General features: G+C 36.4%; 3 protein-coding genes across 4 annotated transcripts in view; 1 reads left to right on the top strand and 2 right to left on the bottom strand.

Annotated features, from left to right (window-relative positions):
* Positions 1–3,304, bottom strand: part of LOC148060440 (uncharacterized) — a 43,507-nt gene extending 40,203 nt beyond the window's left edge. The window contains exon 1 of the mRNA XM_087779224.1: positions 2,889–3,304. Coding sequence (XP_087635350.1) covers positions 2,889–3,196 — 308 coding nt within the window. The 5' untranslated portion in view covers positions 3,197–3,304. The remainder of the gene's footprint in view (positions 1–2,888) is intronic.
* Positions 3,305–5,308: 2,004 nt separating this feature from the next.
* ccr6b (chemokine (C-C motif) receptor 6b) lies at positions 5,309–8,844 on the top strand. The gene is made up of 2 exons (XM_087779867.1): positions 5,309–5,359; positions 7,751–8,844. The coding sequence occupies exon 2, from the start codon at positions 7,759–7,761 to the stop codon at positions 8,842–8,844; it is 1,086 nt and encodes a 361-aa protein (XP_087635993.1). The 5' UTR covers positions 5,309–5,359; positions 7,751–7,758.
* A 6,758-nt stretch (positions 8,845–15,602) lies between these two features.
* The window catches only part of pxdn (peroxidasin), a 44,533-nt gene continuing 37,555 nt past the window's right edge, over positions 15,603–22,580 (bottom strand). For both annotated transcript variants that reach the window (XM_087779838.1, XM_087779837.1), the window contains 5 exons: positions 22,226–22,434; positions 20,935–21,052; positions 20,738–20,870; positions 20,001–20,114; positions 15,603–18,398 (listed from right to left, as the gene is read on the bottom strand). In XM_087779838.1, the coding sequence (XP_087635964.1) occupies positions 18,255–18,398; positions 20,001–20,114; positions 20,738–20,870; positions 20,935–21,052; positions 22,226–22,434 (718 nt within the window). In that variant the 3' untranslated portion in view covers positions 15,603–18,254. The remainder of the gene's footprint in view (positions 18,399–20,000; positions 20,115–20,737; positions 20,871–20,934; positions 21,053–22,225; positions 22,435–22,580) is intronic.

Below are 22,580 nucleotides of genomic sequence, written 5' to 3'. Positions count from 1 at the left end.
ACAAACTGTACCAACAAATATTGTTTTTCGCTCGATTGTAAATGGTTTCTCCACTTCTACTTTGACTCCAAAGATAATGTAGGTAAATAAAACACATATTTAAGGCAGATAAGGCTTTATAAACGTAAAGCAATCACATTCAAGAGCAGTAAACAGCTGTTCATACCCAGAGTACGCCAGACAAATATTTGACTGTACTTCAATGACACGGCTCTAAAGTTGCCGTACTTGTCATATTGACAGCGAGGCAGTTGAGATATAATATGAACTGAACTTTTAAGTCAAGCGTCACACCCACGAGGCAGGTTTCTTTCTTTCAGGTAACACGCGACAAAACTAGGAAAACACCCGTCGATCTGGGTCAACCTGCTGGCGGCACACGTCGAGATAAAAAGACGACCCGAAAACACAAAAAAAATCGAAGGGACGGTCGAAGAGTAAAACGTTCACAGCTGGAGTAAATGAAAAGTTGTGAAAACGATGCTGTCAGCGACGTGTTTGGCTCGTCACTCAACCCGAGCGAGTAAAGTAAAGTCAGCAACACATGACTCAGTGACTAATGTCGATGACTAATGGCAGCGACAAACAACTTTCAACACCTGACTATTATGGTTTAAAAAATAAATATCCTTTTAAAAATGACAATAATAAATACAGTACAGTGTATTACCGAGTTCTCTTGATATGTCCAGTATTTTTAAAGGAACTATCTTGAACAAATGTTGAATTATTTGTTGCCGTGATACAAAGGGGACGTTTTGTTTAAGCTCTGAGAAGTTGTGGAACATTTTTACATATGTAAACATTTTGACTAGTCGTAAAACAAGTGAGATGTTCTTTAGTTTATCTGTTAGTCAATCTGTTGCCTGTTGCTCTTGGATAGCGTTCTCGCTTCTGTCTGAGTGACGTATTGCTGGACCGGAATGTCTCTCAGGAGCCCCCGGCGCTGTCTAACTGTCGATTTGAAATTAGCGAACTTGTAGTTATGTGGGAATACACTTGACCTGTAACCAACACAAAAACACAGGGGTTTTGCATTCGATTATAGACTAGTCGAGAGTAGAAACCAATACTTAAGGGTGTCCAGAAAACAAATATTGTGATGTTTATAAAGGTATATTTAATTCTATACGATATCATGATGTCATGAATCCACTAGAATTCGAGAGTGTCTTTCTACGTGACCACATTGGTGAATTACATTTAATTCATGCAATATTGGATAAAAAAACTAATTTTCCTAATATATGTGAGAATGTCTGTACATCATTGTATTGGTACTTTATTATAATATTGTTTTTCTTGTATTAATCTGCTTCCTACATGCTCTTTAAAACGTATTTAAAACGGTATATTCAAATTCAGGTCATACTGTAATAGTATATCATCATTATTTATTTATAGTTTTTAATACTTAAGTTTAGCAGTGGGAAAAATAAAGTACCTTAAGGGGTCACAATTTTTAAAGTGGCTGTTGTGAGGGGCTATCAAACAAAACAAAAAGTAGCCTAAAGAATAAAATCAAGCTAAATATATTAAAGTTGTATATTATTGTAATTTATAAAAAAAAATTCTCCAAGTATTTTTTTTTTATATTCACTTAAATACTTACAGAAAATGACAAAGGTTCCCTATTAATATGACATATTTGAACAATTGAAAATGTTTTTTCTGGCGCCCTCCATGGTTAAAATAGTGCAATTCCAACAGTATAGAAAAAAAGTGTGTATTGGCAAGAATCACAATACAGGGTCAACGATAAGATACATTGCAATACTGTAGTAACAAGGATATATGTGTAGTATCGTCGAGTACTTGACCCTGGTGTTGCAGAATTTACAGACCACATGACTCTTGACGAAGTCGTAACTGCTTTGATTTGTTTTCAAATATACAAAATATGTTCAAACATCAGCTTTATTTGCTGCCAAAGTCGACTGTATCCCCTCGTCCTCAGTCATTGTTGGGATCTAGCTGGTTTAATTTAGCTGCGGAGGACGGAATGCCTGCTGCCATCTAACTATGGTAACACATAATATATGATTTGCAAGCCAAATAAAATTAAAATTAAAATATATATTTTATGAGTCAGTGCTCTTGAATATCGATACAGAATCATGGAAAAGAATATCGCCATATATTGCTATACCGATATTGTCTGATAATACTCGTAAATAAACTTGTACAATGTACAACTATTAATATCATATTCTTTTTTTTTTTATTGTATTTTTTATACAATTTGTGTAAAAATGTTATAAAACAAGTGACTTTAAATAGTTTTTCCTACTAATATTGACTTTTTTTCAAACTGTTTATTTTTTATACAATATGTGGTAAAATGTTATAAAAAAAAGTGACTTTAAATAGTTTTCCCTACAAATATTTACTTTTTTTCAAACTGTTTATTTTTTATACAATTTTTTGTAAAAATGTTATAAAACAAGTGACTTTAAATAGTTTTTCCTACTAATATTGACTTTTTTTCAAACTGTTTATTTTTTATAATTTTTTTTGGAAAAATGTAATAAAACAAGTGACTTTAAATAGTTTTTTTTCCTACTAATATTTACTTTTTCAAACTGTTTATTTTTTATAATTTTTTTTGTAAAAATGTAATAAAACAAGTGACTTTAAATAGTTTTTTTTCCTACTAATATTTACTTTTTTCCAACTGTTTATTTTTTATACAATTTGTGTAAAAATGTTATAAAACATGTGACTTTAAATATTTTTTCCTACTAATATTTACTTTTTTCCAACTGTTTATTTTTTATACAATTTGTGCAAAAAAAAGTTATAAAACAAGTGACTTTAAATAGTTTTTCCTACTAATATTTACTTTCTTCCAAGTGTTTAGCGAACAAACAAAAGAAGAAACGACTCACTTGCTGCTGCAGAAACTGTCCAGCTCGTCGGTCTCGGACAGGAAAACATCTCCAGAGTCCACCTTCTTCTTGGACTTCTTCCTCTTCAGCTTGAAGGACAGCAGCCGCCTGTGCTTCTTCTCCTTCGGGGAGGTGGGCGAGAGTTCGGCGGGCATCGTGCCGCAGTCTCCCGGGGACACTGGAGCGGGACTCGTCGGCTCAGACGCGGACTTCGCTCCATCTTTCGCGTGTTTGGGCTCCTTGGGCTCCTTGTCCAGGGACTTGATCTTGAACAAGTGCTTCACTTTCAAGGATCCGGACTTACTCATGTCGCAAAGTGGGTTTTTAAAGTGAGTTGGTAAGAAAGTTCGAGCAGAACCGCCGCGGCAGCGACGAACCAGCAGCAGAACCAGCAGAGCGAGTTGCAGCTGCTGCGCCCTTGAACGCACCACCAGGTGTGTGTGCGGCGGGAGGTATCCCTGGGAATCAACCACACTTCCGGCCCAACCCTTCACAATAAAACTCTTCGTCTCAACGCACTTGTTTAGAAAATAAATATATAAAAAAACAAATAACACCATCACGAGTTTTAACTGAAGACTTTGCCTCAAAACATGTAGAATTACTCTCTAGAATATTTCACATGCATATGAATCTGTTTTCCATTTATTTTAAATAGATGTACATTATTGTTCTTGTAATTTTTTTATTTAGAAAATCTAGAAAATTACTTTCTTTATATTAAAAAAACTGTAAAATAAATAAACAAAATGTGTAAATATGTATGGTGCTCCATATGGTAATATATATATATATATATATATATAGTAAGTAGGTAAGTAAGTAATTTTTATTTGTATAGCGCTTTTCCAGACCAGGGTCACAAAGCGCTTAAACAATCAAAACAATATTCAATAAAGTATATACTTTAAAGGTCAAGATAAAACTGATAACACAACAGGAGTTCCAGAAAAATCAAGGAAAAGCCTGAACAAATAAAAACGTCTTAAGATGTTTCTTAAAGGAGTCATATATAATGCATATATCAATATATTAGCAATTTAATAGAACTATCTTTCTTATATTCAATACTATCCCAATATTGAGGTTCAATTACTTATTTTTATTATTATTCCATCAACAATTATTCAATCTTAACAATAAAGTTAAAGCTTCCTGTATTGGAGGCATTTCCGGTCAAAAAGAAACAGAGAAAAGATACAAATCCAATATTAGCACAACAACTAAACGACATTTAGGAATGAGAAGGGAAAACTATAGTGGCATATTAACGACATTATATTAAACGCAAGCTAACATGTGTAATAATGTATAATTATAGGTTATTTCACTTCATAAATATTTATCCTACATTATAAAAAAAAACATCACTGTGTTGCACTTAAAAATATATATTTTGAGGAACATATGACAATAAATGTAACACAAATATTGGTTGATAGATTTTTAAAATTAAATAAAAAAAATTAAATAAAATTTGAATAATAAATCAATTGAAGAGGTATTTTGGAATTAAAAAAAATACATAAGATACATAAACAAACTTTATTGATCCCTCTGGAGGTCTCCTTCGTGAAATATTATTTCCAGCACACAGCAACACGAAAGATTCATAAAACAAGAACAAAGTGCAATAAAAAGAAAGTGCAAGATGACACAATCTAAAGCTAAAGATAAGAACATAGATCAAATAAAAATAAAGATTAACATGGAATAGAATCATCTTTTCACTCCTGCCAGCAAACTCAGAATTAAACATTCTAATAACACAAGGAATGAATGAGTCCCTGAGTCTATTAGTGTTGCAACATGGGAGGAGCATTCGTGCTCCATCTGCTTCTCTGTTCACTGATGACAGTGCATTTGTAAGTAAGTAAGTAATATCATAAACATTTTAAATTGGCAAACAGGAGGTGCTTTGATTCTATTTAAGACACATTTCTACTTCAACATGATTATTTTTGTTTTAGTTGGAGGAAAAAACCTAATCATGGAAAACTAAACAAAACTCGTTTCCTTCACAAGGTAGAAAATCCGGAGTATCCCAGAAGAGCACCTGCGCCCTCTAGTGGTCAAAGTATGACCCAACCGTTTTTTGGACGTAAACATACATTAGATGCTAAAATACATTACAGTGGAAATTAAAACTCAAACTAAAAATAGGCACAAAATTCAATAAAGTAAGTAAGTAAGTAAGTAATAATTATTTAAAGTGAAATTGTGTTACTGTAATACGTTTGTCTGTTGATCTCTGATCATCTAGAAGATGAGGAACTGTCGGGTACGTTTATTGAGGCGAGCGTTCATGAGTCAAACATGATGGGTTTTTAAACCCGGGCAGCAAAAGTAGGACATGTGTGACGTAACACACGCTCGTGCAGCACAAATCAGGAACAACCTGTCAAGTAGTTTGAGTCGGGGGAACAGCACAGGTCTGAACATCTCTACGCACTTTATCTACGCGTCGTTCAGTAAGTAAACAGTCTCTCATCGCTATCTTGTCTGTAACAGATTCATGAGATGCATTATAGTGAAGGTTGCAGGTGCAATTCCTGCCTCGGACCCGTCGGGTTTGTATTTCCCCCTATTTTCCCCCCAAAAAAAGATTGCTATATAGTTGTGTTTCAGGCAGGAATACGCATTTTGTCCCAAAACTATTTTTGCATCAAAGGTCTTGTTAACAAATGTTTAAGAACTTTAGCTCTTGAGCAACCTTATCATTTACAGATGTATATTTGAGCAAAACTGTTGCACCATCATTGAGAATTTAAAATGATGTCACCACAAATAATTTGAACGTTTATTCCTACAATATTTTGCATGTTATTTGATTTTAATAAACCTGTTTTCCATTTATTTTTAAATTTAAATGTACATTATTGCTGTTGTAATCGTTTAAAAATGTAGAAATAAAAAAAACGTTCTTTAATCAAAAAAAATAAAAAAAAAAGGTTTTAATATATCAGGTGAAAAAATAGAAATACAAACTTTTTTTGGCTTTCAAATCACATTTTATTATAGTTTTTTTTAAGGTTTATATTTCGGTGTGTATAAAATAAATTATTTCGATTTTTATGTATTCACAGTTTTGTGTTGCAATAATTATATCCAGCGAGATCCCGGCCATGACTGAGGACAAGAGGATACAGTCAACTCTAGGAGGTTTTTAAAGCTGATGTTTGGTCATATTTCGGGTTTGAAAAAAAAAAAGAAAAAAGCAGAAGGTTTTAATATATTAGGTGTTTTATATTTTTATGTCAGTATTTTTTAATGATACAAATATTGATGTACAATCATCATTCTTGCTTAAAAAATTCCATTAATATGATACAAGGCTGTTGGTGCGACTCAAAAATACACAAAATTGAATTTAACTTAATAAACTTGAGCATTTAGAGTTAAAATATCTGTTTATTTCGTTATTTAACCACCGATTGTTCCGTAATAGCTCGAGATGGATCCTCCAAAAACACAAAACACATCAACGGTACAAAGAGAAGCCAGAGTGCTGCATCATTGTTTGTTATTATTGGATGTTTGCAGAAGGAAGTGGAAGCACATGCAACAACAGCATCAGGTGCCACGGCGACAAAACAAAACAGCTCATGATCGACAGGAGGCTCAATTAGAGAGAGACACATCATGGACGCCAACCATCTTAAAAAATCCAAAACTAAGATCAAGAAAATGTCTGCATCGGAGTTCCACTGAAATGGTGTCACTTGTGACCACATTGAGCGGTAAAAAAAAACTGGGACACCAGGTGCGTGAATGTGCAAACACAGCTTTTAACGTATGGCACCGAAAGGAAACGATGAAGCGTTACCTGCCAAACGCCTCGGTGTACGAACTCAAGTTTCCGCTTCGTGTAAAAGGAGCTTTATTGACTGAACTTATCGCACGAACGCCGGGGATAGCGGTGGATTTCTGATTCACCCACGATGCATGTAAAAGTGTAAGCGTTAGGGTTCACTGGGAGGGTGTGAGATGAAGAGATGGTAATGGCGGGAAAGTGCAATCTAGTTCGAGAATGAGTCGGAAAGTTATTTAAATGTAGATGTAACGATAGGTGAGGGGCGTGATTTGACGGTAAGAATCTCACTCAAGTATATACAGTATACCAGCGATATATAAGTGACGGTTTCAAGTCCCGTCACTAAAGCTATGAAACACCGTGAAATAGAACCAATTCAGAAATAAACTGAAAGTCTGGGAGAGAAAGATCGTTGTAAGTAAATATTTTTGCAAACTATTTTTATTAGACTTATATCTAGATACTGGAGAATAAATACTAGTAAATAGTTCATTTTTGGTAAAATCATACACTCGTAGCATTCAAAATTCCAGGAGTACGTGTTTAAAAAAAACAACTATACACTTAAATATCTTGCCATATTTTTCTACCCGACACTGTATCGATTTCTACAAAGCACTGTACTCAAAATGATAATAGAAAGAATAGAAATACAAACTTTTTTTGGCTTTCAAATCACATTTTATTATAGTTTTTCAAGGTTTATATTTCGGTGTGTATAAAATAAATTATTTTGATTTTTATGTATTCACATTATATCCAGCAAGATCCCGGCCATGACTGAGGACAAGAGGATACAGTCAACTCCACCATCTTTTAAAGCTTATGTTTGGTCATATTTCGATTTGAAACAAATGAAAGCAGTTACGACTTCGTCAAGAGTCATGTGGTCTGTAAATTAAAAAACACCAGAGTCAAGTACTCGACAATACTACTCAATATATACTTGTTCCTACAGTATCACTATATATCGTATTGTTGGATTGCCAGATTCTTGCCAATACACACTTCCTTGTAGTTTGAAATAAACTTTCCTTCTCCTCTTCAGGTGTGATCATGACGACGGAGAACATGACCACAGACTACGATTATCACCTCAACAACGACGAAGGTCAGCTGTGTAACCTTGACCCCGACCCCGCCGCCGTCATCACCCGGACGACCATCCACTCCGTCATCTGCGCCTTCGGCCTCTTCGGAAACCTCCTGGTCGTCATCACCTACGCCTTCCACAAGAAGGCCAAGACCATGACGGACGTGTACCTGCTCAACGTGGCGGTGGCCGACCTCGTCTTCGTGGTCGCCCTGCCGCTGATCATCGTCAACGAGCAGCAAGGCTGGCTGATGGGCACGGCGGCGTGCAAGATGCTGAGGTCGGCGTACAGCGTCAACCTCTACAGCGGGATGCTGCTGCTGGCGTGCATCAGCGGGGATCGCTACGTTGCCATAGTCCGGGCCAGGCGATCGTTCGGGTCGCGCTCCCGAGCTCTGATCTACAGCCGGGTCCTCTGCCTGGCGGTCTGGCTCGCCGCCGTGGCCTTGACCCTGCCCACGCTCCTCTACACCGAGCGCTTCGAGGAGCTCTCCCCCGGATCGGACGCGGTGGTCATGTGCGAGATGTCGTTCGACAGAGGCGAGACGGCGAAGCTGATGAAGGTGCTGGTTCCGAGTCTCCAGATGGCGTTGGGCTTCATGCTGCCCCTGGTGGTGATGGTGCTGTGCTACGCCAGCATCGTGTGCACGCTGGTGAGGACCAGGAGCAGCCAGAGGCACAAGGCGGTGCGCGTGGTGCTAGTCGTGGTGGTGGTTTTCATCCTGTGCCACCTGCCTTACAACGCCACCCTGCTGGTCCACACCGCCACGCTGTTCACCGTCAATAAAAGCTGCAAGGCGGAGAAGATGAAGGTCCAGGTCCTGACCGTGTCGAGGAGCGTGGCCTACCTCCACTGCTGCCTCAACCCGTTCCTCTACGCCTTCGTGGGCGTGAAGTTCAGAGCCCACTTCAAGCAGATCGTCAAGGATCTATGCTGCTCCAGCAGGTACTTCGTCTCGGCCGCTCGCGCCTCCAGAGGAACGTCCGAGATCTGCGTCTCGACCTGCAAGGTCTCCGACGGAAATAACATGTCGTCGTTCAGTGCATAAGAGTTTTTTTTTACGTAGAATCTTAAACTAAAGAAATGTGTTAAAGAATTGTATTTTTCTGGATATTGATGATATAACTATTAAAGAACTAAATATCAGTGTGTCCTGTTGCTTTAGAGGAGACGGTTAAACTGCATATATTTTTACTTTTGTGTATTTATTCACTGGTAAAAATGAAATTATATATTATTATTAAAGTTAAAGAAAGTTTTTTTTATTAAACCTCATTTAATATTATGATTTTATTGATCTTTAAGATTCATTTATTTTTATATGATATAGTAAAATATCTACGAAAACAAATGTAAATATATTAATTTGAAATTAATTAAGTTATTTCTCGAAAGTATATTTTCTTTATAATTATTTACTGTATTTAAATATGACCTGAAAAGTATTTTCTTCCCAAGTACATTCTTGTTTTTACACATACTTTATTATATTTATCGTCTTTAAAACAAATTGTTATACCGTTATTATTTACTGTATTTAAATATTTACACAAACATTTTCTTTACATACATTGAATTATATTTATCATCTTTAATGTAAATAAAAACAAAATAAAGGTTTTACAACATTATTATACGCTGTATTTTAAATGAGTATTGATTTCCTGAATACATTTTTATAATGTATTATTTAAAGAAAATAAGAACTGTATCTAAATACTTTCCAAATATACATTTATTTAAATAAAAACATTTAATTATGAAATAGAACAAAACTAATTTTACTGTATTTAAATAAAAATTAAGAAAATCCAAACATTTGATTAAATGTACAGTCTTTAATTATAACATGAAAATTATTAGAACATTAACAAATTTCTAACAAGTATTTTCCCCCCCTTTTTTTACGCACATTTAAATTATTTATATTGTCTTTAATAGGAGTAAGAAGTAAAGTATTTTTACAATATTATTATTTACTGTATTTAAATCTTATCTCAAACATATTTTCCCTAAATACATGCTTGTTTCCAAACATATGGAATTATACTTATTTTCATTAACACAAATAAGAATATTACACATTTTTATAACATAATTATTAACTGTATTATTTGCTGAAAGTTTTTTTTCCCCCAAATTTGAATTGGGTTCCCCACATATATCATTATTTAAATCGTCTTTAATGCGAAGAAAAACTCATTTTATAACATTATTATTTTCTGTGTTTAAATATTCTCTCAATCATATATTTGTATTTTATATGAATTAAAAAATATTTGATTAAAATGATTGTCTTTAATGCGAGTAAGAACAAAATGTATTTACCGTTTTTAAATCTTTTTTTCCCCTAAATACACTTTTTTCACGTATTAAATTCATTTATATTTTAAATAAAATTATGATTTGCAATAAAATATTTTCCTCAATTATTTAATCATCTAAAAAATACATAAAAACAAACATTAAAAGTTTAAAAGCGACGAGAACTGCGATTAAATTATAAGATTTAGGGCGAAAAGTTGTTTTTGTTAGTTTAAAACGTTTTCTCTTCTGCCCTCTAGTGTCCGCAACTACTCACAACAACATATACACAACTCGCAGACAAAAACAATGACATCTCTGCTGACCTCGTAGGAAACAACAATCTTATCAGGAAGAGAAAATAATGCAATGTTTCCTATTAAGCAAGAGGAAATGTATGACCGGCAAAAGTTTGTCACCTCATGTCATCACTCGATAATTAGAAAACAAGACAAAAGTACAAACTCAGCTGTAAGAACTAAGAACTAACAAAAGTTTCCAATCGCTGTAAAATCAGATTTTTAAAATTCAACCTTTTGTGTGTTCTCTGTCAATCGGACAAAATACCAGAATATAATAAAGATCATAAAAGCGGTTCAAAGTTTGACTCACTTTCACAGCAAAATTATTCTTTCATTTTTATCAAGTTTTATCACATCAATAATGGCTCTTAAATGAATTAAGTTAAAGTCTTTAAAATTTTTAAAAAAAAAAAGTACTTCACTAGTTTAAAGTACAAACAGATAAAATAATGTTGGGAAAAAGCTTAAATCTCAATTGTATTCTTTTAGTTAATTTTTTTTCCATTGTTTTTTTTAGGAAGTCAATAATAATATATATAATGTTCTTTCCTAAAAAAACTAAAAAACTAAAATAGTTAATATTAGATTTATTTTTAATATTTTGATCAACAATATAGCTTGTACACTTTTTTCTTCTGCTTTTTGGTTTATGTTGAATTAATTAATTAATTAATTGATATACCATTTTATGGTAATGTATCTTGTTTATTTAAATGTATTGTGTTTTATTTGATTCATCTCTTTTTAATTCCTTTGTATCATTTATGTTTATATACAGTAACGCCAATGAATTCCAGTTTTATGTTAACAACGCTGGCAATAAAAACCTGATTCTTAGGGCTACAGTGCCCCCTGGTGCCGAACAAAGAAAATACACTTAATCCAAAGGCAACTTGTTAAAAAAAAGTCTATTCAAAAAAGGACATTTTAATGATTAGATAAAATAACTTTATGAAGCAAATACAGATAAAAGAAAAACAAACTACAAATATACTATTATATTTACCATTTTCCCTTAAATATTATAAAATAGTCTTTTAAAAAGGAGTTATAGACCAATATTATACATTTTTGAATGAAAAAAATGTTTTCTTATGAATTTAAATGTTTTTTCTTTATAATCAAAGTTCCATCTGGTTATATTTTTTACCAGGGGTCGTAGAACAAGTCAAGATTGTAGATTTGTGAGCAATAATCACAGCTTCTGACTGGATCTCAACCTGAGATGAGATGAGAATAAAAAAAACAGCCTCTGTAGCTGCAGAACGTCGAGTGGGGGGGGGGAGGGTTTGAGGGATTTTCCGGGACAATGGGAGGCCGTCTGGAGGATTGTCAAGTTCACAGACGGAGTACCACCAGGGAGGAACCTCCTCGGGGGCCATTACTGCAGCAACTTCTCTGCCAGCTTTGATGAGCTCGACTTTTCCACTCCACTTTCTGGGCAAGTCTGGCGGCGGCAACGTTTCTAACTGCTATCAGTATCAACTCAGTCATCGGTTTAGAGACGACTCCAGAGATCTGAGCCGGCGGCGGCTTTTTACAAACGTGAGACGTATCACAGTCGTGAAGAATCCTTTTTTTTTGCACTATGATGTGCTTTTCCTGCATATAGCAAAGTGTAGACAACAGCAAACATCTTTAAGTTCTTTAAGGAGTGTCTTCAAGACATTATGGGGAGTTAGTGGTGGTGCATGCTGGGAAAAAGTGAGGGAAGCTCTAAGGAGAATGACAGCAGTTCTACTTAAAAAACAAACATTTTAGATTTTTTTTAGCTTCCAATATTAGGAATATTACAGATGAAACTACAGGACTACTAGACAAAATTAATAAAAATCACTGTTTATAAATAAATGCCACTCCTTGGCAGAGGTATTGATTAAATTGGGTGCATTTCTGGCTCGTTTGTAAAAAAATAAAGTAACTGTACCTCGTCAGGCGACTTCAAGTAGATCCGACTGATGACATTGATCTCAGTGATCCTATAAAACAAAAATAGTGATAGATGGTTGGTCATTGTAAAGTCGAGATTTTTAAAGGTAATTTAAGCAAAACCCTTAGAAACTTTAACAAGTGAAATGGACACTTGTGTTATATCATGGACAAGGTGACCTGAAGGCCCGGAAAGAAACACGTTTGTAGTATCCCTTGTGTGTTATCTCAGGGTCAAAGTGACACAAACACCGGGAAAAAAAATGTGTTTGTGGTATCCCATGTGTTGTCTCTGGGTCAAGCTGTAGTTTACAGAACTATACTTTCAAGTATAATCATCTATACTACATGTAGTTTACAGAAGTATATTTTCAAGTATAATCATCTATACTACATGTAGTTTACAGAATTATATTTTCAAGTATAATCATCTATACTACATGTAGTTTACAGAATTATATTTTCAAGTATAATCATCTATACTACATGTAGTTTACAGAAGTATATTTTCAAGTATAATCATCTATACTACCTGTAGTTTACAGAACTATACATTCAAGTATAATCATCTATACTACATGTAGTTTACAGAAGTATATTTTAAAGTATAATCATCTATACTACATGTAGTTTACAGAAGTATATTTTCAAGTATAATCATCTATACTACCTGTAGTTTACAGAACTATACATTCAAGTATAATCATCTATACTACATGTAGTTTAAATAAGTAAACTTTCAAGTATAATCAGCTATACTACATGTAGTTTACAGAAGTATATTTTCAAGTATAATCATCTATACTACCTGTAGTTTACAGAACTATACATTCAAGTATAATCAGCTATACTACATGTAGTTTAAATAAGTAAACTTTCAAGTATAATCAGCTATACTACATGTAGATTACAGAAGTATATTTTCAAGGATAATCATAAATATAGTAAGTAAAAAATGAACGTCAAGAATACTGTCTAAAAAAAATAAAGACAGCTAGCTTAATAGTTAGCTTGATCTAGATATCATGAAATGGACTGCTGCTTGTTCCAAATTCCCAAATTAATATCGAACTATATGTCAATTAACCAACTACTATAAACTCATTATTTGTATGTTTGAGTTTTAAAACAGTCAATGAAGTTATAAATAAAAAGAAGTAAATATTATAGCATTGCTAATACATGTCTACATATTAGCATGATGACGGCTAACGATGCTAAATCACAGTGTTGCAAACACGTCATAAAACACAACAAAAACGCGTGTGTAACAAATGTATTAACTTTTAAAACACATAGAAGTTAATGCAATATTAGTTGTTTTTTAGTTTCTTACCTGAAGGGCCGGAAATTGGAGGAAAGGTGCGGAAAATGTTTTATGACCTACTGCTTTGAACGCACCACCAAACGAAACAGCGGTTAGATACAACGTAAATATTTAGTTGTTAAAAAAAATACGAAATCATTTTAAAAAGATGTTTTGATGTAGAAACTTATTTTTAATCGGGTTATTATTAATATTTTTGTGCATTCATTATTTTTATTTTTATTAACAGGCACCTCATGTGCTAATCTAATATCGTCTTACTGACTAGATATTTTTTAAAGTTACGAGATTAATTCCCTTTTTAGCCAAGCTTAAGTATTTTGGTACTCGATTAAAAATATATAAACTAGCACAAAATATAAAATAAATTGAACCGGAAATAGAAACCGCGTTCGACAGACACGTGACCGAGAGGCTCCACCTGGCACCAGCTTCACCCCTTTTTCATCCTCTTCACTCCTGGAAATGAAAACGACATTCCACAGCAACCTGAGCTAAGGCCATTTTAAAATAGAAAAAGAATATCATAAGAGCCAATTGAAAAATTCCAGGAAGGGGAAGTTGGTTGTATAACGTTTCTTAGCATCTGTCAACAACTTCCAAAATCACTTGTAAAGTAGTCGTGGACTTGTAAGTGCTCCAGAGATCGTGGAGATCCTGTCTTGGAAGAAAAGATTTTTTGTTTTCATCCTGAGCAGACACTGGAAACCTAATTTCCTGAGCGGGACTAGTACCTAGAGGCGGAACTCTTTTTGTTTTACAGACAGTACCGGGACCTTCGGGACGGACGTAGGATGTAGCTGGACACGGCCCGGAGTTAAAGGTGGTCTCGCAATCACGCCTTCGGAAAAGAAGTGCAACGGTTAGATTTTAAAGAGCATATTTCTGGACATTATTGCTTAAATAGTTCATATATTACATAGTTCTTTACAAATAAAACATTTACTTAACTTAATTGTTTTTTTTTCGTAAACTAACAATGACATTTCGCTAAGAAGTTGAAACTTATTTAAATCCCTTTTTATCTTCAGTTATGGAAAGTGAAAAATAAAGTAGTTTTCCCTCTTGTTTGTCACTTACAAGATACTCAAGAGTAGCTCAGGCAGGCGTCCAAGACTCGGAGTAGAGCGCAATTCCCAGATTGCATTGCCAAAGACTTTTTTTTACCAGTACCCTTGGAAAGTAAAAAAAACCCCTCTAGAGCATGATTGAACAATTTTGTTCATGGCTCCCTCCACTGTTCGAATGGGGAAATTGCACTTTCAGGAATAGGAACTTAACCAAAATTGTTTACAAAACTAGAGCAATGATTTTTTTTTTAATGAAGGTTCCCGTCTTTTCTAGCACCCTCTATACTTCGGCAACGTTGGAAATGAATGCAGCCGCCATCTCCGCTCAAGCACCCTAAAACCGGGGTGGCTGTGTGGTACAGGTTGCGTTTCGTAGAGCACCACTTACTTATGGTGATGGTCTGATGAAGCTTCATGATGCAGTGTCATTATTTTCAGAGTCCACTAGATGGCGGTCTCTTTGTTTTGAACAACTGTTCTAGCAAAACATCATTTTTAAACTGATGGCGCCACCTACTGACTTATAAACAACATGACACCGTTTCATGAAGCTTCATCAACACATCACAAGTTACTTAGTGCTGATTTAATTGAAATGCCTGAATTAACCCCTAAAAATTCAAATAGTACTCAAAATGTTTTACTCCTTAAGATGGTCTTTTTCCGCAATTACATCAGCTTTCATTGCACTTGACCAACCAGGATAAAGACACACAATTTCAACCCCAAAAATAGTGACGGAACCAAAAAATTACTTTGGTGACATGTTCAAAATGTTGTGATTCGAGAATTCTATCTTAATAATTTTGCAAAATCCTTCAATGGAAAACCGGGGTTAACAGGATCACAAATATAAAATGTGTCTTTTTCTTTATTATTGTTGTCGAGAGGCATACATTACAGTGCAAACCATTCTTTGGCAAACATACAATACAAACGTCATGACAGGTCGTCGTCTATATAAATCCACTTTGACCACAGTGTCGGTGGAAGCACGTTCAGTCTTGCAAAAGCAGCGCATTCCACCGACACGTTATTTTTAGGAGGGACATGTCAAAACCAATACAATGAAGACAACATGCGGAATAATCTCATCTGGTAACAAAGACAATCTCACAGTGGTTTGGCAGCCTTAACCCCGGGACCATGAGCCAAAAAAAAAAATGCATTGATGTTGTTACTTATTGAATATTTACTAAATATAAAAATACTATTTCTGTAGAAAAACATACACACATTTAGCCTAGAATGACATGTAAATGAGTATTCGTCGCACAGATGTTGATGTAATCATGATCGGGACCATCTGAAGTCCTGAATGACTCAATGGTTGCAAAGAAAATGGTTAATTATGAGAGTTTGTAGAGATTTATATGTTTTTGACACGAAATTTAAAGACCAATTTACTTAAAAATGAACTTAAACGGTAAGGCTTAGCATGTAGCTAGCATGTTAGGAATAGCACTTTGGACCCAAATACAGGAACGGCGTACAAAAGAGTCATCTTATCAAGAATTATAAAACCTAAAAACTGACCAAAAACAAGTGTGGTCTGATCTGGCACAGCCGATAAAATTGGTCCATTCAGTTATCGGTAAAAATGAGCCTCCTATTCATTAATTTTGCCGGAATTGTTTTCACGTTAAACTTCCATCGTGGCTTTGACAAAAATGTTAGGTTCAACAAAAGGTCCGTGAACAGTAATTGGCGCCAAAAGTAGTCGCTGGAATTTCACGATATTGTATCAGTGATGTGCTTGGGAATAACGGTAGTGATTTAAGGTATTATGGGTATTTTAAACAATTTACGACGAAAGCAAAGGGTCAAGTTAAGCCCCACAAGCTGGACTTTGCCTTAAGGTTTCAAGACCAAGATCCTTTAGGGAAACTTCGACCGATGGTATTCCGGAATTTTTTGTCACTATGCAAACTCTAAGTAACATATCATGGGTATATAGGATTAAAGTACTTGTTGATGGTTCTTAACTTAATTTTTAGGCAGATTACTGATGGCATAATACGTATGTAATTCTCTGAAAGACATCCATATGTACTAGTGATGGGTTGATGAAGCTTCATGAAACAGTGTCACGTGGTTTTTGGGTCAGTAGGTGGCGCCATCAGTTTTAAAAATGATGTGACGTTTCATTATGATAAAGGGAATAATAGTGCAGAGACCGTCATCTAGTGGACTCTGAAAGTAATGAAACTGCTTCATGAAGCTTCAGACGATCACTAGTATGTACCCATGTACCCAATCATTTTTTTAGAACTACTACATGGCTAGAAGGCACTTTGATATATCGTTATAAATGATGTGAACACACAATAGCACCCATCCGGTTGTGGAAGTACAAGAATTTCTGAGAAAACACTTGCATAGTACAATAGAAAGTATCCATTGAGCTCCATTTTATGACGAGCAGTCCAGTCCAAACTCGAATCTACACGTCCGTGGCTCGCCGATCATTTGTCTAAAGAAAAAAAAAAACCCCGATGCGTCTTCTAAGCCGAATTAATCCCAAATCCTCGGTCACACCAGCCTCACGTACGCCCTCATATGGCTTCCATTAGAGTGGAATGAGGGTCAGAGGGTGAGAGAGGCCCGTCCTCGACGCACACCATGAATGACGTCTGAAGAGTTCTGGGGGAGGAAACACGATCCGGGTCGACAACGCTAATCTACGTTAATACTGCACGAGAGTTAAAAGCACGAAAAGGCAAAAAAAAAAATTAAAATAAAGGTCGCCTCAAAAGTCCTTCAACTGGATGGACTGGGTGGGCCGAGGGTTAATACTAGTTTGTGTGGCAGATGTGTGTCTTTTACCAATTAAATAACGTGATTCTACCATCAGGAGTTTTTTTTGGGGGAAAGAGACTCAGTATTTGCACAAACATTTTCAAAGGGCTTCACATTTTTTAAATCCAGGATTTTCTTTTCTTTTTTTTTTACAATTCCTGTCTAGAAAGAGAAGAGAAATTTCACTAAAATAAAACTAATAGCTCAGTCCATATATATTTGCTTTTCCGTACAAGAGACAATACTTTGAAGGTTCTTTGTTAGTGATTAAATCATTCATTTATAAACAAAGCAGGTAAAATAGCACCAGTACTCGGCATCCTCTAACCTGAGAAATATTTGTGAGAAAAAAAACAAACAAAAAAATGGTCGCCACCTCTCGGTTTTCCTGTTGTTTCGTGGAGGGGAAAAAACAGGATCTCGTCGTTCCACTTCAGTGGTTTCAGGGACAGGAGAAGACCCAACTTGTTTACGATCCACGTCCATCAGTCGAGAAATAAATCCATCTGGTGATTGCTGGCTGTGGGCCAGAGAGGATTCTTTTTTAAGTCTCCGGTTCTGGCGACGCTCCAGAGGAAGCGAAAGAAAAAAAAAACCTCCCCTGATCATAGGAAATGAATATAGAAGGAAGAATGAGGCTATAGGGTCTGTTGAGGCTAGCGATGGTCAGCCCAGCGTCCGCAGTCTCGTCCTGTCTGTGTGAGTTTATCAGGACCGGCATCGGGACTCAGCCGTGGCGGGCGTTCGATGGTCGGTTCTTCTCGTTCTCCGCCTGTCCGAGACACACGGGGCAGCAGGAGCCTTTTAGCTTGACCGGTTGTTTACAATCTGTGGATGGACAGGACTCCACGAAGCAGGTCACCTGGGCGTCCTTGAGGGGGGAAGAGACAAAGGGGTCATCACGTTAGAACCTCAACTCCAAATACTTGAGTACGCCATCTTCGAATTAACTCAAGGTAGGTTAGTTTATAGGGGTTCTAGAACTAAATGGACTTCAGTTTTGTAGGGTATTAAGCACTTCTATTATTCCAGGACCCTAGCATTTAAAGGACACTAGGGTGAAAGCATACGTTAGAACTTTAGGGTTACCATTACTGTATGTAAAATACCACTAGAAGAGTTTATGAACATACTTCAGGAGCAATACAACTTCAGAAGTAGCAGCTCATATTATGGGACTTCTTAGGCCAACGTTTCAGCGATACAAGCCCTTCCAAAGCATAATGGCTTTCTTGTGGTTCTTCAGGGGTACTAGTCCTCCAGGGATACTAGCTCATTGGAGATACTAGTCCTTCGGAGGTACTAGTTCTTCTGGGATGCTAGTTCTTCTGGCATACTGGTTCTTAGGAGGTATTATTCCTTCAGAGGTACTAGATCTTCTGGGATACTAGTTCTTCGGAAGTTCTAGTTCTTCGGAGGTAGTAGTCCTTCAGAGGTACTCGTTCTTATGGGATGCTAGTTCTTCAGAGATACTAGTTTTTCGGAGGTAGTATTTCTTCAGAGGTACTAGATCTTCTGGGATACTAGTTCTTCTGAGGTTCTAGTTCTTCGGAGGTAGTAGTCCTTCAGAGGTACTTGTCCTTCAGGGATACTAGTCCTTCAGGGATGCAAGCTCTCTGGGGGTATTAGTTGTCCAGAGATACTAGTCCTTCAGGGATACTAGCTCTTCAGGGATGCTAGTTCTTCTGGTATACTAGTTCTTCTGAGATACTAGCTTTTTAGGAATACTAGCTCTTCAGGGATACTAGCTCTTCAGGGATACTAGCTCTTCTGGGATACTAGCTCTTCCGGGATACTAGCTCTTCCGGGATACTAGCTCTTCAGGGATACTAGCCCTTCAGGGATACTAGCTCTTCAGGGATACTAGCTCTTCAGGGATACTAGCTCTTCAGGGATACTAGCTCTTCAGGGATACTACCTCTTCCGGGATACTAGCTCTTCCGGGATACTAGCTTTTCAGGGATACTAGCTCTTAAGGGATACTGGCTCTTCAGGGATACTAGTTCTTCTGGGACACTAGTCCTTCAGCGATACTACTTTTTCCACAATAACATCTCTTTAAGTAAACGTGTTAAGTGTGATTCCTAACCTGACTGTGATACTAGCGCTCTTAAGGGGCAGTAGCTCTTCTAGGATAAAAGCTCTTCAGGGATACCAATTATTTAGATGAACATGAGGTAACACTTAACATCAACACATTTACCTACATCACTGTTCACGGTCACTTATTGGATAGAAACACACCTTTATAGTTTGATGTTTTAGCAAAAACCTTCGGTTATATTCAGAGACTCGGTTAAATGTCTTTGATCCAAACAATCTTATACAACCCGAGTTCATCTGTGCTACGCAGACAGCCTGTGGACGAACATGTCACCAGTCGGGCTCACAACAGCGGCTCTTGTTCTACCCCGACATGCTGCCTGCATTAACGTGGATGATTGCATGATGAGTAAGACGTGGCCGAGCGTACTTTGCATTCACATGTGGTGCAGGGGTCGTTCTTCCAGCGCTCCCCGTCCGTCCGCTCCCGTCCCTCGTTGTCAGTGCAGTCGGTCTTGCTCAGACGGGCTTCAAGTCTTTTTATCTGAAAAGTGTGGGGAAAAGTGTGATCATATGTGCTCGAAGACATATAATACCAAGATAATTAAATACATTTTCAGAAGTGATTTATCTGTATTTGACCTTTTTTTTGTTGTTGCTTTAATCTCTTATAAACCTCACCTGGTCAATCAACTTTATATCATTACATTTTAAGGAGTTTTAAGAACAAAATTTGTTGAAAATAAATAGTTATGGTTGAGATTTTGTGATCTTTTGTAGTTTGACATTTGAAAAACACCTCGCAAAAGGAGCCAACATCGCTTCATAAAAACATGCAGTCAAATAAAAAAACAAAAAACGACCTGTGATTGTGTTGGATGCCTGGAAAAACACATTCTCCGACTGGGAATTTAACTTGTTCTAACTAATGGACCACAAGGTAACATTAGTTTCTCTTATAAAACATGTAAAATGGACCAATAAAAACAAATGGTCTCACCATATTAACATGTTTTTTAAGCTTGTCGTTGTCCAACTAAGCCTGTTTCTAAGAATCATTTGAATTTATGTTGTTTACAAGTTAACAAAGAAATAAACATGACCTCCTTTGGCAGAGGGAACAAACTCAAGTGGAGTGTAACAAGAAAGTGAGAAAACAACTCAAACCTGCTTTCGTAAACTGGTGATTGTCTTCTGCATGTCCAAGACAAAGTCCTGGAACTCGTTGCTCGATGGTTCAGTGCTTTTTTTGGACGTCGCAGTAACATTGACGAGGCCTTCGCCGGCGTCTAGCGCGGAGCTGCGGACAGAAAAAATTGAAGCGCGTCCGACACCCACACGTTGAAATCACATCTGTAACCTACTTGCTGCCGCCGTCCTGCACATCGGTGGACGGTTCATTGTCTTTGTAGCTGTGCTCCGCCGACCTACGCCCTCGGAAGTGATAGGACAGCGCGTTGAACTGACCCTTGGTTCTGCAGTCTGGTGAAGTGGAACATTTGATTAGCAAAACCTTTTTTAATTCTAAAAATACATTCAAATTCCGACACACTCGGCGTCATCCCCTCCATTATAATGTCAAAGTCGATCTCGCTCGAGTGCTGCGGTCAGGTAAAGGAAAACCTTGATCCTTTCAAAGCAGGGAGGCTGTAAATTGCAGCAAATAACTGGTGATTAGAGCGAGGCATGGCTGCCTTGAGGAAGATGTTATCAAAGGGGAGAAGAAAGAAAGAAAAAAAAGAAAAAAAGAAAAAGAGAGCGAGGATATTGTTCGGCTTTTCTCGTACAGAGCAGATCTGATGTTGAACCTGTGTACGTCTGGGCCGCTTCCTGTGTTCTTGCACATGCTGTTTTGTCATTGAGTGGAGGAAATGGTTTTTTCAAGAGGTTCTGTAAGTCAAGTGTCCATAAATGTATATTAAGAATTAAGAAAAACAAGTGAACCGATGTTAAAAAAAGAAGCTAAAAGTCATAAATATTCATAAAAAGTAGGTTTTTTTTCAAAAATAATCTACTTTAATCCATTGATAATTATTATTTCTTTTAGTGAAACAAAAGAAAATGTTGAATCCAAATAACATCATCAAAAAATAATTAAAATACAGTGGAATATACTCACTAAATAATAAGGAATTTATTTCGATTTTTAATTTATCTATAAAATAAATAAAAGACGACAAATATGTGAATTAAGAAAAAAATCTAGTTAAACGCATCTAAAGTAAAACATGTATACTAATTAAATGCGTGTATAATCAACAACAAAACAACTGTATCAGGCATTGGTACGAAAAAAAACCGAATCAAGCAAAATAGATCTGAATTAAATACCAAAATAAATAAATAAATATAAATAATTCATCCATTCAAACTTGTTTCTTAAAGTTGTCAAAATAGGCCAATATCCTCGACAACAAACATTAAAATCCAACAAAAAAAAACGAATTTATAATAAATGAAATTAAGTGCCTCAGGGTTAACAGGGGCCAGATGGGTTCTGATTTTAAAGCTCCTATGGTATTTGCTGTAGAAGCAAAACACTAATGTGTTCAACTCTTTACGAAGACATCTCAATGCATGTTTATGAGACACAAGTGTAAGTGTATGTTCCCGACACAGCGCTCTGTCATCACGGCAGTAAAAGAGCAGTCGTACCCTCGCAGCAGTCCTGCCACATGCGCAGGTCGATCTGCGGGACGTCGTCGCAGCTGCCGTAGCCATGCGGCAGCTCGGCGACTCTGAAGACGTCGTGTTGGATGCGTGTGATGTTGTCGCCGTTGTCGCACAGGACTCGGGTCAGAGACGCCTGCTTCAGCTGGGTCAGCTGCGCCGGCGTGAACACGCCCGGGTTCTCGTACCAGAACCTGACGAGGTCAGACAGACAGGAGATTGACACCTTATTGGACAAAGACTGGAAAACTTACAGTCCAGCTTCCAACAGGAATTGTCATTTAGGACGAGGTCCAAGTGTGGTCTGGGGGCCACATATGACTCTCAGGCTGCATTTATG

This window comes from Callionymus lyra, chromosome 18 (assembly GCF_982586985.1).
Source record: "Callionymus lyra chromosome 18, fCalLyr1.hap1.1, whole genome shotgun sequence".
NCBI classification, from domain to species: Eukaryota; Metazoa; Chordata; class Actinopteri; order Syngnathiformes; family Callionymidae; genus Callionymus; species Callionymus lyra.
Note: the sequence above shows the minus strand (reverse complement) of the source record. Positions and strands in the feature narration are given on the sequence as shown.